A 19,274-nucleotide genomic window follows, 5' to 3' on the forward strand; every position below is an offset into this window, starting at 1 on the left:
CTTTATTCTCGTAATTTCCATTTTTTTTTGTCTTAGTTTGGCCCTAATACTCCATCGTAGGCGTTGATTGTATCTGCTGTTGTGATTACATCCTGAAATGGTTTGCATCGGTTGAATCTTAGGAGTCTTAGCTTTCCAAAGATACGTCGCATGAGTAGCTGACGTAACGTATGAGCTAGCTAAATGACCTAGCCTAAGACGGGGCTGAACCTTGGACTGTCAAACCGGACTCTCGATAATCTGCTTTCATTTTACAAAGAAATAGTTTTACCTGTTGAAGCAGAAAAGACCAGATGATTGACAGGTGGATTAATCAGATCAACGACTTCAGTCCAACAGAAACCTTTATTTTGTCACGACAGCCAGAGAAACAACGTTTTCAGGAGAGTTTTTAGTGAAATAAAACAATCCAAACAGGAAGTAGCAGCTGCTGCAGAAGAACCGCTGGAAATCCTGCAGTTCTTCAGGAAAAACCCAAACAAACACTGGAAAACACAAAGTAAACACCCGAGGAGTGTGTTCATGCCGGTTGCCACGGTGACGACGGTCCCCTCGTCTCCTGGAAACAGAGCAGAGCTGAGTAAAACAGAAGAGCAGAGTTTGAATAACCTGTATAATAATAATAATAATAATAATAATAATAATAATAATAATAATAATAATAATAATAATAACACTAATAATAATAATAATAATAATAATAATAATAATAATAATAGTAAGAATAATAATAATAATAATAATAATAATAACAATAATAATAGTAATATTAATAACACTAATAATAATAATAATAATAATAATAATAATAATAACACTAATCATAATAATACAAAAAATAATAATAATAATAATAATAATAATAATAATAATAATAATAATAATAATAATAGTAATACTACTACTAATAATAATAACACTAATAATAATAATAATAACAACAATAATAATAATAATAACAATAATAACAATAACAATAATAATAATAACAATAATAATAATAATAATAACAATAACACTAATAATAATAATAATAATAATAATAATAACAATAATAATAATAACACTAATAATAATAATAATAATAATAATAACAATAATAATAACAATAACAATAATAACAATAATAATAATAATAACAATAATAATAATAATAATAATGTTGTTAATAATAATAATAATAATAATAATAATAATAATAATAATAATAATAATAATAAGCATAACAATAACAATAACAATAACACTAATAATAATAATAATAATAATAATAATAATAACAATAACACTAATAATAATAACAATAATAATAACAATAACAATAATAATAATAATAATAATAATAATGTTAACAAAAATAATAATAACAATAACAATAATAATAATAATAACAATAGCAATAATAATAATAATAATAATAATAATCACCTTCAGATCATCTGGTACTGGTTGGTCCTGATGAGAAGAGACAGACAACAGGACAGACTGACTCCCAACACCTGGGGGGATAAACTACAGTAAACTACAGTAAACTACAAATAAACTACAGTAAACTACAGGTAAACTACAGGTAAACTACAGGTAAACTACAGTTAAACTACAGATAAACTACAGGTAAACTACAGTTAAACTACAGGTAAACTACAGTAAACGACAGGTAAACTACAGGTAAACTACAGGTAAACTACAGTTAAACTACAGATAAACTACAGGTAAACTACAGTTAAACTACAGGTAAACTACAGTAAACTACAGGTAAACTACAGGTAAACTACAGGTAAACTACAGGTAAACTACAGTAAACTACAGTAAACTACAGGTAAACTACAGGTAAACTACAGGTAAACTACAGGTAAACTACAGACAGCAGGCCATAGAGAAGTTTAGTGGTAGTTTTACCTGAGAGTTTAGTGGTAGTTTGTACCTGAGAGAAGGCGATTCCAAACGTAACTCCAGCGATGATTCCCATGTTTCTCGCCAGGAAGGAAACGACCAGCTCGTAGCATCCCTGAAAACACGGAAGAGTTCAACCAATCAGGAAACAGTAAAACACGAAGAGTTCAACCAATCAGGAAACAGGAAACATGGAGAGTTCAACCAATCAGGAAACAGGAAACATGAAGAGTTCAACCAATCAGGAAACACGAAGAGTTCAACCAATCAGGAAACAGGAAACATGGAGAGTTCAACCAATCAGGAAACAGGAAACATGAAGAGTTCAACCAATCAGGAAACAGGAAACATGTAAACATGCAAGAGTTTAACCAATCAGGAAACAGGAAGAGTTCAACCAATCAGGAAACACGTAAAATAGTTCAACCAATCAGGAAACAGGAAACATGAAGAGTTTAACCAATCAGGAAACAGGAAACACGGAGAGTTCAACCAATCAGGAAACAGGAAACATGAAGAGTTTAACCAATCAGGAAACAGGAAACACGGAGAGTTCAACCAATCAGGAAACAGGAAACATGAAACATGAAGAGTTCAACCAATCAGGAAACATGGAGAGTTCAACCAATCAGGAAACACGGAGAGTTCAACCAATCAGGAAACAGGAAACACGGAGAGTTCAACCAATCAGGAAACAGGAAACACGGAGAGTTTAACCAATCAGGAAACAGGAAACATGTAAACATGCAAGAGTTTAACCAATCAGGAAACATCTAGAATAACTACCCTGAAAACCAGCAAATAAACATCACTCCGACATTTAGGACATTTAGACGACAGATGTAAGATGTTTGCACACATGATGTACCGGATGTGAATGTCTAATGATGAATGTCAATAAAAAAGAAATTAAAGAAACATTTCCAAACACTTTAACCTCCTGAGACCCTGCGTTCTCATATGAGGACATTACATTTCTGCTGTTCTGCGTCATGATACTTTATTTGTACGAACATTGACCCATTGTCCTCATCCGGGACCCCCGCCTGCACCATCTAGTGGTCTCATTATGAAATTACACTCATTTGGGAAAAAACAAGATGGATCTCAATGAAAGTCTTCTATGGAGCTCCCGACAGAAATATGGACAAGGTAAAAATCCTAACCTAATTTTATGATTGAAACTAGTATATTTATGCACAATAACGTCTGCAGCTTCACACGGCATGCTTTCTTGATATATTTGAGTAATATTAGCAAGCTACAACGTCTGTAAACATGAAGTACTCTTTTGAGGACATCAGGTCTATCTTCACTGCAAACACGTACATTCTTTCCAAGAACATTTGTCTTTATTTCTTGCCCAAATGTCCAATTTCTAGTCAAAATAAGTCTCATTACACTTAAAATACTTGTCTTTAGATTTCCATTTGTTTAAAGCACATTTTCACTAGAAATAAGTAGAATAATCTGCCAGTGGAGCAAGTTTTTATTTCCTTGTAATAGGAAATAAACAATTGAAAATGATATATAAATATAAATGATAAAGAGATATAACACAATACCCATGTTTTTACTCTGTAGCACTTTATTTCATTCAAAATGCTGAGTATATTACAAATAAAATGTATCATATTTTTATTATTAGAGCCTGACCAGGATGTGCAAGGATGCAGGGCAGGACCAAGAAAGGGAAATAGAGAGAAAATAAAGCCATTGTCCTCATGTGAGGCCATTGGATTTGACATAGTACAACAGCACAAAGAAAGCAAAAATTTAATTTCAACAGCGATTAGGTCCTACTGATCCCAAATAGTAAGGAGACATAAAAAATGCACATCAAACAAAAGCCCCGAAGGACGACCTCTTTCCATGTTTGTCCTTCAGAGATCTAGAAGTGTCTGGTTTGTCCGGTGTACACGTCTCACCTGTGTTGTATTGTTGTCTCACCTGTGGACTCACCTGTTTGTGGACTCACCTGTTTGTAAACTCACCTGTGGACTCACCTGTTTGTGAACTCACATGTGGACTCACCTGTTTGTGAACTTTTCCGGCCGCCAGAGTCTGGTTCTTCATGTCGGCTCGGCTGCAGTCGGAGAAACGAACGCAGCAGCTCGAGGGAATTCCTCCCACGGAGAAATATCTGCTGCTGAACCAGCTGGTGTAGTTGTAAACTCCACAACAGTGAAGCTGCAGAGAAATAAACTACTGTAAACTACTGTAAACTCCACAACAACGAAGCTGCAGAGAAATAAACTACTGTAAACTACTGTAAACTCCACAACAACGGAGCTGTAGAGAAATAAACTACTGTAAACTACTGTAAACTCCACAACAACGAAGCTGTAGAGAAATAAACTACAATCACTGCAGAGAAATAAACTACAATCACTGCTGGACCAGCTGGTGTAGTTGTAAACTCCACAACAACGAAGCTGCAGAGAAATAAACTACTGTAAACTCCACAACACCGAAGCTGCAGAGAAATAAACTACAATCACTGCTGGACCAGCTGTAGTTGTAAACTCCACAGGTAAAGGAGAGTATCGTCTGCGTATGGATTGACCTTCGCACTGCAAAAACTCTAAATCTTACCAGGAATATTTGTCTTATTTCTAGTTAAAATGTCTCATTTTTAGTCAAAAAATCTCATTACACTTAAAACAAGACTCAACACTGGAAAAATAACTTGTTATTTGACCATTTTCACCTGTTTCAAGTACATTTTCACTTGAAATAAGTAGAAAAATCTGCCAGTGGGACAAGATTTATCTTCTCATTACAAGCAAAGAAATCTTGTTCCACTGGCAGATTTTTCTACTTATTTCAAGTGAAAATGTACTTGAAACAGGTGAAAATTGTTGACTCTTGTTTTAAGTGTAATGAGATTTTTTAACTAAAAATGAGACATTTTAACTAGAAATAAGACAAATATTCCTGGTAAGATTTTGAGTTTTTGCAGTGCGTGAGGTAAAAGCAGAGATGTGATGGTGTGAGTATGGATCCCTGAGGAACTCCTGCAGGAACACACTACAGTTAAACTACAGTTAAACTACAGGTAAACTACAGTTAAACTAGAGTACATCTGAAACAAATGATTATAACAATATATTTGAGAGAAAAAGCCTGTTATTTTGCCTCATTAAACCATCATGTTGAGGTTTGCATCATAACTTCTCCTCAGCTGCCGGTTCACCTGCCGAACTTCCACCCTCTTTTCTCCAGATTGTCGCTACGTTTCTCCACTTTCTGTTATCTCTTCTCTTATTTTCTTCTCTTTTCTTTCTTATACTATTTTTTATTTTTCTTCTTTGTGACGGCTTGGCTTTGTCCTGGGGAGTTTAGTTCAGCATTCACTTTAAAGATATCTGGCTCCATCTAGCGTTGTAAATGGGTATAACGTCTAGACCTGAATGTAAGACGACGCCCACTTTTTCAGTCTGATTTCAATGCAAAAAACACCGTCTTATATTCAGGCCAATACGGTATATCCTGAAATGGTTTGCATTGGTTGAATCGTAAGAATCTTAGCTTTCCAAAGATATGTCGCATGAGTAGCTCATGTAACATATGAGCTAGCTAAATGACCTAGCCTAAGACAGGGGTCTTGGCATGCTGAACCTTCGACTGTCAAACCGGACTCTTAGGAAAATAGAAAACACACCGGTGCATTTTCAATTTGGCCCAGATAATCTGATGAAATCATTCAAAAATAAAACATGTAATTGCTGTTTTAAAGGAACAGATAATGAGTAACCGGTTACTCACACTTCTCTGGACGTTGTCGACCGCCAGACTGCGGTCGTCTCGTCCGTCGTATCTAATCACTGCGTCGCTGTACGTCGTCAGGAACGTCCCTTTAATCTGAGAGAACAGAGAGGTTTATCGTCCTGAAGAAACTACAGGTTTGATGTTTCTTAGTCGTTAAAGAGACGAACCTCGTGGCGAAAGACGAATCCAGAGATTCCTGCGACGAGTTCCGTCACGAAGACCAGAGTCAGAAACACAGCGTACTAGAGGAAGTAGAGGTCAAAGGTCAACGATCGTCACTAAAACTCTGCTAACAACTTAGAAACAACCCCATGGTGCAACTTAAGCCCCGACATAAGCTCCTCCCACCAGCTTCAACATCCAGCAGCATTCATTCATTCATTCATTCATTCATCCATCCATCCATCCATCCATCCATCCATTACCAGCTTCAACATCCAGCATTTCCCCCTACAGGTGGCGAAACAGCCGAACAGTCCAAACAGCACGATGGCGGCGCCGGCACCGACGAGCACGTAGGGGGCGCTAGAGGAACCACCGGAGGAACCAGTGGAGATCAGCAGCGTGTAGGGGCCCAACATGAACCTCCACCACAGACCGATGGAGAGCAGCACCACACCTGTCACCTGCAGGGGGAGGAGCCAATCATTAAACACCTGTCACCTGGAGGGGGAGGAGCCAAAGGGGAGGGGCCAATCAATAAACAGTAGTTAGCTTTACAGTATTTCATCGTGGTTCTACTTGTACAAGTAGGACGGACAGGGACTTTACTGAACTCTACGTTGCAGTTGGATTTTTCGTGCGTTCATGCGTTTTTTGCGTGCGTGCGTTCGTTTTGCGTGCGTGCGTGCGTTTTTTCGTGCGTGCGTTCGTTTTGCGTGCGTTTTTTCGTGCGTTTGTTCTTTTGTGCGTTTTTTCGTGCGTGCGTGCGTTTTGCGTGCGTTTGTGCGTTTTGCGTGCGGTTTTGCGTGCGTGCGTTTTGTGTGCGTTCGTGCGTTTTTTCGTGCATTTTTGCGTGCGTGCGTTCGTTTTGCGTGCGTTTTTTCGTGCGTGCGTTTTGCGTGCAAGCGTGGGTTTTGCGTGCGTTCGTTTTGCGTGCGTTCGTTTTGCGTGCGTTTTGCGTGCGTTTGTGCGTTTTGCGTGCGTGCGTTTTGCGTGCGTGCGTTTTGCGTGCGTGCGTTTTGCGTGCGTTCGTGCGTTTTTGCGTGCGTTCTTTTGTGTGCGTTTTGCGTGCGTTTTTTCGTGCGTTCGTTCTTTCATGCGTTTTTTCGTGCGTTTTTTCGTGCGTGCGTTCGTTTTGCGTGCCTTTGTGCGTTTTGCGTGCGTTTTGCATGCGTTCGTGCGTTTTTGTGTGCGTGCGTTCATTTTGCGTGAGTTTTGCGTGCATTTTGCATGTGTTTTTTCGTGCGTTCGTTTTGCGTGCGTTTTGCGTGCATTTGTGCGTTTTGCGTGCGTGCATGAAGTGCGTTTTGTGTGCGTTTTGTTTTTCGTGTGTTCGTTCTTTCGTGCGTTTTTTCGTGCGTTTTTTTGCGTGCATGGGTTCGTTTTGCGTGCGTTTTGCGTGCGTTTTGCGTGCCTTTGTGCGTTTTTGCGTGCGTGCGTTTTGCATGCGTTCGTGCGTTTTTGCGTGCGTGCGTTCGTTTTGCGCGCGCTTTGCGTGCGTTCTGCGTGCGTTTTGCGTGCGTTCATGCGTTCTTTCGTGCGTGCGCGCATTTTGCGTGCGAGCGTTTTGTTTTTTCGTGCGTTCGTTCTTTCGTGCGTTCGTTCTTTCGTGCGTTTTTGACATTTCCACTTTTTTCTCAAAACTTCTCCTTTTTCTCAAAATTTCAACTTTTTTCTCAAAATGTTGACTTTTTTCCTCATGTCATCATGTCCTACTGTCCTCTGGTTCAGAAGGTTCTCAATACCTTATTAATTATTATTAATTAATTCCTTATTAATCTTTGATTGTTGTTGGATATTAATGTATTTTAAGTTTAATATTAATGTATTTTAAGTTTAATATTAATGTATTTTAAGTGCCATCAGATGGAATAAATTGCCAGTCTGTGGAAAATAAATGTACTTGCCAACAATAATAATATAATAATATTAGGGCCAAACTAAGACAAAAAAAAATAGAAATTATGAGAATAAAGTCGTAAAATTACGATGAGAATAAAGTCATAATATTATGAGAATAAAGTGAAATAGATAATTTATAAACCATTTACTGTAAACATGTTATCTACTTTAGTTTTGGCTTTAAATAAACTGCAACAACAAAGTTCTACAAAAGTTCTTCTTTTGTGACTCCTCGTTTGTTGGACCCCTACTCTTCATCACCCTCCTCCTCTTCTTCATCACCCCCCCCTCCTCTTCTTCATCACCCTTTTCCCTCCATCATCTTCCTCAGAGAAAAAGAACCTTAATTCTTCAGTGGAAGCTGAATTGGCGTGCAAGCCAGGAGACCCATCCAAAAGTTTGACTTATTTTCTTGTTTATTTGATCGATTTGAATTGATATAATTGTTATTATTAATTTTAATTGTTTTTAGTCTTGTACTTGTTTATTTATTTATTTTGGGTTTAGGGAAACTAATTAACCACCTGTAAAGAAATCAAATTAAATAGGAAATTAAATAGGAAAATAAAAATAATATCCCCTCTGTGGGGTTGCCGGTGGCCTGGGTTCCGTGTCGGCCTCTGGTCTCGCGGGTGGCGGGGTTGCTCCCCCCCCTCACCCCACTATAGATACACTTCAGGTGGAGCTTTGTTTGGTTTATTGGTTTATTACACACACACACACACACACACACACACACACACACACACACACACAGTCACTTAGTCACATGCATATACACACACACACACACACACACACACACACACACACACACACACACACACACACACACACACACACACACACACACACACACAGTCACTTAGTCACATGCATATACACACACACACACACACACACACACACACACACACACACACACACACAGTCACTTAGTCACATGCATATACACACACACACACACACACACACACACACACACACACACACACACGCAGGATCATATACATACACACACACACACACACACACACACACACACACACACACACACACACACACACACACACACACACACACACACACACACACACACACACACACACGCAGGATCATATACATACACACAGACACACACACACACACATAGACATACACACTGGCTTGTTCACCTGCATGCTGGCTCTCTAGTTTTTGGGTTTAGGTAGCGGTAGCGGTAGCTTAGCTCAGACTGCGATCAGATCTCAGGATTTAGGTCGATTGCTGTTATTGTTTTGGTCGGCTCCGTGCCGGTTTCGTGCTTTCTTTTGTGTTTTTTTGTTGCAGATTTCTAGTGCTTGACGTGTGTCTCCGTGTGTTCCTGCTTCCTGGATTGGCAGTGGATGTCGTCACCCCCCCCCCCCCCAAAAAAAAAAAACACTGGGTTTGTATGTGTATATTTATGTATGTGTATGCATATGTATCCGTATATATATGTATATATATTAAATATAGTAATAATGCACATATATTTACTTTTGGTTTCTACCGTCATGGTATCAATCATTAATATCTGTGCAAACAAGGTAAAAAAAAAAAAAAAAAAAAAAAAAAAAAGGAAAATAAAATAGGGATGAATAGGGATAAATAGAAAAAAATGTAACCATTAATATAATATATAATTAAATTTTTAATTATAATTAAATTAATATAAAAATAGACATTTATCTGACAGGTGGACTTCTAAATAGAAAGGTTGATTTATTTATTTTTTGCATTTTTTATGGTTATTGATTTTTCTATGGTTTTAAAATCAAAACAACGCATTTGTGTTTTGCTAATTCAAGTGCGCTACAGAATTTTAATTGTTTTAGAATAATAATAATAATAATTATTATGCTGTAGTATTATTATTATTATTATTATTATTTTATATTTTTTTTTAAATATTTTTTATATTGTTTTTTTTATAATTGTTATGATTTCTTCTGAAGTTCTTCAGACAAAATCCCAAATATCAGACCAGCAGTTGGTGCATCAACAGCAGGTTGAGCTTGTGAACCGCGTTTCACCGAAAACCGGTTCAAACACCACGACACAGTTTCAACCCGTTAACAGCAAAGACGTCTGACGTCAGCTAAGCTCCTCCTCTTCCTGTTTAGACTTCCTGCCAACAGGTTTCTTCAAAAAGGTCTCAAAGATTTTGGAGTCAGACTTGATCGTTAACTTAATGAGCCACTAAAACCAGCTGGAATTAAAACCTCTGCTGAAAAAGGACAATCTTGAGAACTGGGCGGATGAAAAACTCCACAAGAATCACATGTGGAGTTCCCCAAGGTTCCATCCTGGGACCCCTTCTGTTTAAAATCTACCTGCTCCCACTGGCAAAGGTTATGAAGAAAAACAAAATAAACTACCACAGCTGTGCAGATGATACACAGATATATATTAGTATCACCAGGAGACTAAAGTTACAGGCTCTTTATAAATGCTTTAAGGAGATTAACGACTGGATGAGCCACAACTTTCTCCAGCTAAACAAAACCAAAAACTGAGGTAATTGTCTTTGGAGCCAAATATAAAACACATATATTTAGATAAAGTCAGGGAGTGACACAAAATAAAACCCCTACCCACGTGAGACTCCGCCTCGGCAGAAAAAAAACCGAAAATAAACCAGAAAAAACCCGAAACACACCCGAAAATAAACCAGAAAAAACCCGAAAATAAACCCGAAAAAACCCGAAAATAAACCCGAAAAAACCCGAAACACATCCGAAAATAAACCTGAAAAAAACAGAAAATAACCAGAAAAAACCCAAAAATAAACCCGAAAAAACCCGAAAATAAACCCGAAAATACCCGAAAAATAAACACGAAAAAACCCGAAACACACCCGAAAATAAACCTGAAAAAACACGAAAAATAAACCCGAAAAAACCCGAAAGACACCCGAAAATAAACCTGAAAAAACACGAAAATAAACCCGAAAATACCCGAAAATAAACCCGAAAAAACCCGAAACACATCCGAAAATATAACCGAAAAAACCCGAAAATAAACCCGAAAAAACCCGAAAATAAACCCGAAAAAACCCGAAACACACCCGAAAATAAACCTGAAAATAAACCCGAAAAAACCCGAAAATAAACCCGAAAATACCCGAAAAATAAACACGAAAAAAAACCGAAACACACCCGAAAATAAACCCGAAAAAACCCGAAACACACCTGAAAATAAACCTGAAAATAAACCCGAAAATAAACCCGAAAAAACCCGAAACACACCTGAAAATAAACCTGAAAATAAACCCAAAAAAACACGAAAATAAACCCGAAAATCCATGGATGTAACTGTCAAACAGGCTCGTCTGGTCCTCCAGGGCCACCGTCCTGCATGTTTCACATGTTTCCCGATCAGGATCTAATCAGCTGGTCCTGCAGTTTCTGCACGAGTCCATTAATGACTCAGTCATGTTCATCAGGGTGTGTTGAAGCAGGAAACATCTCAGACGTGCAGGACGGCAGGACTGGAACTGCCGACCAATCACAGATGGATAATAATAATAGAACGGAGAGTCGTCGGGAAACGCCGGCATAACAAGGCTGGTTTTTGGTTTCACAGTCTAGAAGTTCTGATGAGTGAAAGTGTAAACGTTAGTCCAGGAGAACCATCGACCAAAGAAGCTCATGTTTACTGCAAACGTTCCCAGCAGGTTTTCCTTTTTCCAGGGCCGGTTCTGCTGGAGTTAACGTTGTTCTGCTGGAGAATCTCACTCTTCATTATCGTGTCGGTGTGAAAGTTGGTGTGAAAGTTGGTGTGAAAGTCGGCTCCTCCCGCCGCTCATTCCTGCTCATTCCTCACCGTCCAGAGAAACATCTGAACCGCTGAAACAATGAACCTCCCAAAACCAACGGCTCCTCGTTCCACCCTGATTCCTCCATAAACTCCTGATCAATCCACCTAAATCCACCCTAGACCAGGGGTCGGCAAACCAACATGTTTTAGATCCATATTGGACCCAAAACACAAAAAACAAAAGTGTCTGGAGCCGCAAAACATGAAAAATCTTGTATCAGAATTAGAATGAAGGAAACACATGCTGCATGTTTCTATATTAGTTAGAACTGGGGGGAGATTTATTTATCCATTATGCACTTTGAGAAAAAAGTCAAAATGTTGAGAAAAAAGTCGAAATGTTGAGGAAATAGTGAAAATTTCATGAATAAAGTCAAAATGGCGAGAAAAAAGTCGAAATGTCGAGTTTAATGTTGAAGTACAATCTCCAGAAAAAAGTCAAAATTTCAAGAAAAAAGTCAAAATGTCGAGAAAAAAGTCGAAATGTCAAGATTAAAAAGGAAAAGAAAAAGGAAGAAAAAAATTTGAAAAACGGAAAAAGTGAAGAAAAGAGAAAAAATGGAAAATAAGAAAAAAAGAAATAAAAAGAGAAAAAAAGGAAAAAAAATTAAAAAAAAGAAGAAAAAAAGACACACATGCTGCATGTTTCTATATTAGTTAGAACTGGGGGAAGATTTATTTTTTCATTATGCACTTTGAGAAAAAAGTTGAAATGTCAAGATTAATGTTGAAGTACAATCTAGAGAAAAAAGTTGATGTTGAGAAAAAAGTTGATGTTGAGAAAAAAGTTGATGTTGAGAAAAAAGTCGAAATGTCGCGAAAAAAGTTGAAATTTAGTGAAAACATTTTCAAATGTTGAGAAAAAAGTCGAAATGTCGATATTAATGTTGAAGTACAATCTCGAGAAAAAAGTTGAGAAAAAAGTCAAAATTTTGAGAAAAAAGTCGAAATGTCGAGATTAAAAAGGAAAAGAAAAAAAAGAGAAATAAAAATAAAAAAAGAAGAGAAAAAAAGGAAAAATTGAGAAAAAATTTAAAAAAGAAAGAAAAAAAGAAAAAAAGAGAAAAAAAAGAAGAAAAAAAGGAAAAAAAAGCTCAAACATTTTCTAAAAAGCTCCAGGAGCCACCAAGGCGGCGCTAAAGAGACGCATGCGGCTCTAGAGCCGACCCCTGCCCTAAACTGATCAATCCACCTGATTCCTCACCGACCGGAGAAACAGCTGAAACTCTGAAACTCTGAACCTCCCAAAACCAACGGCTGCTGATTCCACCCTGATCCTGCCATAAACTCCTGATCAATCATCCTAAATACACCCTAAACTGATCAATCCACCCTGATCCTGCCATAAACTCCTGATCAATCATCCTAAATACACCCTAAACTGATCAATCCACCCTGATCCTGCCATAAACTCCTGATCAATCCACCTAAATACACCCTAAACTGATCAATCCACCCTGATCCTGCCATAAACTCCTGATCAATCATCCTAAATACACCCTAAACTGATCAATCCACCCTGATCCTGCCATAAACTCCTGATCAATCATCCTAAATACACCCTAAACTGATCAATCCACCCTGATCCTGCTCTAAACTCCTGATCAATCACCTCATTCCACCCTGATCCTACCCTAAACTCCTGATCAATCAACCTAAATACACCCTAAACTGATCAATCCACCCTGATCCTGACATAAACTGAATGAATGAATGAATGAATGAATGTTTTATTTATTTTGGTACATTTTTGTAACCGAAAGGTTTCTTAATTAGTCTTTTAAGGCTGAACAGTGTCCAACATGACTGGATATTTACAGGACAGTAAATGTTCCAGATGTTCCAGATGTTCACCCCGCTGACACATAGAGATTTTTTGATTTTTTTTTTTTTGACATTTGTTTGGGTCTTCAGTTTTTCCAATAATAAAGTTCCTCTCATGTTGTATCTGTAACTCCTGATCACACGGATCAATCACAAGCTAACGTTTGGAGTTGGTCGTAGATGAACCTGGTGACTCCAAACCAGCTTCAACCAGAACTGAGAAGCATTTGGAAGTGAAGGTAATCTGATTACTCTGATAAAATAGTAAGTAATAAAAGTAATAAAGCAAGCGTTCCTCACCCAGAAGATTGCAGAGTAGAGCAGCAGCAGGAACTGCAGGCAGAAAATGGCTGGTCTGGTTTCCAACCGTCGGGGAGACATTTTACTCTGACTGAGCTGGAAATCCTTCCTTCTCCTCCTCTTCTTCTTTCTTCTCCTTTCTCCTCCTCTTCTTCTTTCTCCTACTAGAGGAGCCACCAGTGGGGGGCAGGGGTGGCAACGGCCCCCCCTACTAATTTGCCCCCCCCCTACAGGAAGTCACCTGCATCACCAACAACAAAGTCCTGGTGCTGAAGTTCAGCTGGAACAACTGCTCCCCCCGCTGGTCAGAGAGAGAACTGCAGATACAAACTGATGGATGGGAAATTATGTTTGTCTGCAAATAATACATATTATATATATATACATACACACAAAAAAAGTATATATATATATATATATATATATATATTTATTTTATTATCTTTAAATCCATATTTAACGTCTCATTTATTTATTATTATTATTATTATTATTATTATTATTATTATTATTATAATAATAGTAAAATCAGGGAACCGCTGTGTGTGTGTGTGTGTGTGTGTGTATATATATATATATATATATATATATATATATATATATATATATATATATATATATACGGAGTGGGGGGTGACATCCGCTGCTGAATGAATGAAAAAATGAGTTTTATTTTTGACCCATCCCTTACAGGATTATAAGACACCAGAAACAGAAAATCATCAATATCACACGCACTTAATTGGAAGCTGCACATTGTACACCGGAAAAACAAAATAAATTAATCAAATTAAAAAATACTTAATATTTCTTTCTCCCCAACAAAAAACAGAATGGATATTTTCACAAATATGTTACTTTTCTTCGTTTATCCCACGCTTTTCTAAATAGTCAGAAAGTGCAAATACTTTATAATCAAAAATCAATTTGAGCCACGAAGTCAGGGAGACCATTTTAAATCTTTTTATTTCATCTTTTTCCTCAGCCGGAGACCAGAAGAAAAAATAAATTAAAACAATACAAAAACATTATTATGACATAATAAAAGTCTTAGAAATTTGAATTTAGCATTAAAATAGTGCAATAATATTTACTCCCCATTAACTGTCTATGGAAGTTAAACTTTTATTTTGACAGTCTTGTAACGTTCATTTTCCCAGAATTCCTTCTGGCTACTTTGTTGTTGGACGTTGGTAGAAATTAACCAGAAGAAAATGTAAAAAACTATGTTTTTATGGCTGTAAAACATGTTAGCATGTGGCGCGGCTACGGAAACCTTGGAACCGGTTCTTCTGGGTGTTTTTTCGTTTATTTCTCCTTTATTTTTTTCTTCACCAAAAACAGAAATCAAACTTTTTTGTTTGTTTTTTTTCCCTCTTTTTCTTTTCTTTTTTTTCTTCACCCCAAAAAAATAAATTAAAGGTTTTTTTTTTCTCTTTTATCAAAAAAATTAAAGATGTTTTTTTCTTTTCTTTCATCACCTCTTTTTTTGTTCACCAAAAAAAGAATTTAAAGGTTTTTGTTTTTTATTTTCTCTTTTTTTCTTGACAAAGTTTTTTGTTTGGTTTTTTTCAGCTTTTTCTTTTTTTTTCTTCACCCAAAAAAAAATTATTTAAAGGTTTTTTTTTCTTTTTTCTCTTCACCAAAATAATTAATTATATATTTTTTCCTTTCTTTTACTTTCAAGGGCATTCTAAAAGTTTTTTTTTCTTCTTCACCAAAAAAATAATGTAAAAGTTTTTTTTTTCTTTTTTCTCCACCAAAAAATAAAGAAATTAAAGTTTTAGTGTTTTTTTCGTCTTTCTTTTTCTTTTCTTCACCAAAAAAAATATATGTTTTTTCTCTCACCTTCTTTTGATGACATGTTGACCCTGGTGGACGTTCCTGAACCCTCGTGCTCCTCCAGAACCGGGTCAGACTCCAGAACCGGGTCAGACTCCAGAACCGGGTCAGAACCAGGAATAAATGATCAACTCGGGTCTGAGGAAGTTCAGGGTTTTATTGGTTCGGTGACAGAAACATGAATGTAAAAATATAAAACTATGACAACATGTTCTCCTGCCTCGCGTTAGCCGTTAGCATCAAACCGTTCTGTTGCCATGGCAACTCGCCATGTGGTAAAAAGTCAGTAAACTTACGAAGTTCCCAAACCTTCATGTAAACGTTGGAGACTCATGGAAGAAAATAAACGTGTTTGAAACGAGACACAAATACAACACAGATTATTCCAGACGTTTCCAGATTATTCTAGGAATAAAAATGTTTCCAGGAGAGAAACGTCAGGGAACCAGTCAGGGAACAGTTTGGCAGTGAAATATTTACAGGGGAGTAAAGAAGAGAATCAGGGCAGGAAGGAGAAAAATAAAAATAATATTTTAGAGGAAGAAGATTTTTTTTTTAGTATGCACTTTGAGAAAAAAGTCAAAATTTCAAGAAAAAAGTCAAAATTTCAAGAAAAATTTCGAGAAAAAAGTCAAAATTTCAAGAAAAAATTCGAGAAAAAAGTCAAAATTTCAAGAAAAATTTCGAGAAAAAAGTCAAAATTTCAAGAAAAGTCAACATTTCGAGAGAAAAGGTGGAATTTCAACTTTGTTGTTGAAATTTTGTCTTTTTTCTCGACATTTCGACTTTTTTCTCGAAGTGCACAAGAAAAAAAATCTCTCAAATATTTTCTCCTTCTTGGCCCTGATTCTATTCCGTAGTTTTAGAGCTTTATCTCAACTAAGAGAAACATTTCTGGATTAATTAAACTCGAAAACTTAAAAAAACCTGCACTTCAGGGAAATAATTCAGATTCTAAAAGACTTAATTGTTAATTTGAGTCGATAAATGATTCAGTTTAGGGAAGGAGTCGGATTAAAACCAACAATGGTTGGGATGTTAGAAATGATAAGAGTATTAATTAGTTCCTTCATTAAACCAGGTGAAACTTCATTGTAAAAAATAAATTTAACAAAGTAATTGAGGAAGGAACTGTTTGTGTTCCATCGTATTTGAGGAGCTTCAGGACAAAAACTGGAGAAAACGAGGAAAAAGAAAAGGATCTGGCAACAAAAATGATAAAAGTGTGAGAAACAACATTATTGACTGAAGGAACTAAATTAATCAGGTTTATATCACATTTATCAATTTAAACAGGAACAAAGTACAGAAAGTAAAAAAGCTTTAGTCAGAATGAGAAAAAACCCAAAAGAAGACGGTAAAGAAGTAAAAAAAATTATAATCTGAGCACAAAAATAAATATTACAGAACAGATGATTTCATGACATTTATAACGTATTTAACTGTTCTTTACATGAATATTATTTGATCTGAGAACATTAAGAGTTTCCAGGATGAAGACAAGAAGGATTAAGGCTGCATTCAGGGTTTAATTCAGGGTCAAATCAGACCTTAATTTAGGATTAAACCGGTTTTAATTCAGGTTTTAATCACCTTTAATTCAGGTTAGAACCAGCTTTAATTCAGGGTTTAACAAGCTTTAATTCAGGTTAGAACGAGCTTTAATTCAGGTTAGAACGAGCTTTAATTCAGGATTAAACCAGTTTTAATTCAGGATTAAACCTGTTTTAATTCAGGATTAAACCAGTTTTAATTCAGGATTAAACCAGTTTTAATTCAGGATTAAACCGGTTTTAATTCAGGATTAAACCAGTTTTAATTCAGGGTTTAACCGGTTTTAATTCAGGATTAAACCAGTTTTAATTCAGGGTTTAACCTGTTTTAATTCAGGATTAAACCAGTTTTAATTCAGGGTTTAACCTGTTTTAATTCAGGATTAAACCAGTTTTAATTCAGGGTTTAACCTGTTTTAATTCAGGGTTTAATTCATGGTTTAACCAGATTTAATTCAGGGTTTTAATCTGTCTTTAATTAAGGATTGAACCAGGCTTTAATTCAGGATTAATCAGCTGTAATTCAGAGTTTAAAAAGTTTAATTCAAGGTTGAACCAGCTTTAATTACGGTTAAACCCAGACTTTAATTCAGGATTTAAACAGTTTAATTCAAGGTTGAACCAGACTTTAACTACCTTTAGTTCAGGTTAAAACCAGACTTTAATCCAGGTTAAAACCAGACTTTAATTCAGGTTAAAACCAGACTTTAATTCAGGTTAAAACCAGACTTTAATTCAGGTTAAAACCAGACTTTAACCCAGGTTAAAACCAGACTTTAATCCAGGTTAAAACCAGACTTTAATTCAGGTTAAAACCAGACTTTAACCCAGGTTAGTTACTGTTCTCTGCAGATGACACCAGTGGCTTTAACTCAGGATTAACTGGTTTTTAACCTCAGGTTTCAGGACGGTTTATCCCAGCGTCTGCAGGTTTGGCCACAGGTTAATTTCCAGGTGTAATTACCCATCATGCCTTTGGATTAAATCACAACGGGTTTGGCAACAAACTTTACACAAACGGACGGAGGAAGTGGATTAATAATAAGAATAATTAAGAACAACGAAGGCCAGAGAAGAGAAATAAACTCCAACTACACGTCACTTTGAAACCTTCAACATTTTAAACAACTTTGTTTCTCTAAATCTGGAAAAAAAAACAGAAAATTCACAATTTAAGGCCAATTTATGGAACGTGTGTTTCTGTTAGGAGAGAGATTCATCATCCAACTAAACTTAAAAACCCTGGAAAGTGGTTGAGAAGCTGGAGGCGGGGTCAAGGTTTAATGGTTGGCAACAACGACGTTGGCGCTGAATAAATAAATAAATAGATAAATAAATAGATAAATAAACACGGCGGCGTGAGTCCAGGTTGGGGATCGAGGGTTCGAGTCCCCGGTTGGTTATTTGATGTTTCCAGGTCGGGGCACGGCGGCGGGAGTCGGTTATTTGATGTTCTTGAGAAAAGTCAATGTACAATTTCAAGAAAAAAGTCGAAATGACGAGAAAAAAAAGGCAAAATTTCGACTTTAATCTCGACATTTCAACTTTTTTCTCAACATTTGAAATTGAATTCGAAAAAAGTCGAAATGTCGAGAAAAAAGTTGATATTTCGGGAAAAAAGTCGACACGTTGACAATAATGTTGAAGTACAATTTCAAGAATAAAGTTGAAATTTCGTGAATAAAGTCAAAATTTCGCCTTTTTTCTTCAACATCCAACTTTATTCATGAAATTTTGACTTTTTTCTCGACATTTCGACTTTTCCAGTCCAGTTATTTGATGTTTCCAGGTCGGGGCACGGCGGCGTGAGTCGGTTATTTGATGTTTTTGAGAAAAGTCAAAGTACAATTTCAAGAAAAAAGTCAAAATGACGAGAAAAAAAAGGCAAAATTTACTTTATTCACCACATTTCAACTTTTCTCGAAACTGTACTTCAACATTAATCCCGACAATTCAACTTTTTTCTCGACATTTGAAATTTAATTCGAAAAAAGTCGAAAAGTCGAGAAAAAAGTCGACAATGTTGACAATAATGTTGAAGTACAATTTCAAGAATAAAGTTGAAATTTCGTGAATAAAGTCAAAATTTCAACATTAATCTCGACATTTCGACTTTTTTCTCAACATTTGAAATTGAATTCGAAAAAAGTCGAAATGTCGAGAAAAAAGTCAAAATGTTGACAATAA

General features: G+C 36.3%; 1 protein-coding gene across 2 annotated transcripts; it reads right to left on the minus strand.

Moving 5' to 3' along the window:
• Nucleotides 1-336: 336 nt before the first annotated feature.
• Nucleotides 337-13,821, minus strand: LOC133425389 (tetraspanin-7-like). Of its 2 annotated transcripts, none has more exons than XM_061716233.1 (8): nucleotides 13,693-13,821; nucleotides 6,090-6,290; nucleotides 5,832-5,906; nucleotides 5,662-5,757; nucleotides 3,928-4,083; nucleotides 1,925-2,008; nucleotides 1,429-1,499; nucleotides 337-559 (listed from the first exon to the last, which is right to left on the minus strand). In XM_061716233.1, the coding sequence occupies exons 1-7, from the start codon at nucleotides 13,771-13,773 to the stop codon at nucleotides 1,431-1,433; spliced, it is 762 nt and encodes a 253-aa protein (XP_061572217.1). In that variant the 5' UTR covers nucleotides 13,774-13,821; the 3' UTR covers nucleotides 337-559; nucleotides 1,429-1,430. The 2 variants fall into 2 exon arrangements, with proteins under 2 accessions (XP_061572217.1, XP_061572218.1); XM_061716234.1 differs by having other exon boundaries at nucleotides 337-576.
• Between the last annotated feature and the right edge of the window lie 5,453 nt (nucleotides 13,822-19,274).

Source organism: Cololabis saira, chromosome 24, assembly GCF_033807715.1.
Source record: "Cololabis saira isolate AMF1-May2022 chromosome 24, fColSai1.1, whole genome shotgun sequence".
Lineage (NCBI taxonomy): Eukaryota > Metazoa > Chordata > Actinopteri > Beloniformes > Belonidae > Cololabis > Cololabis saira.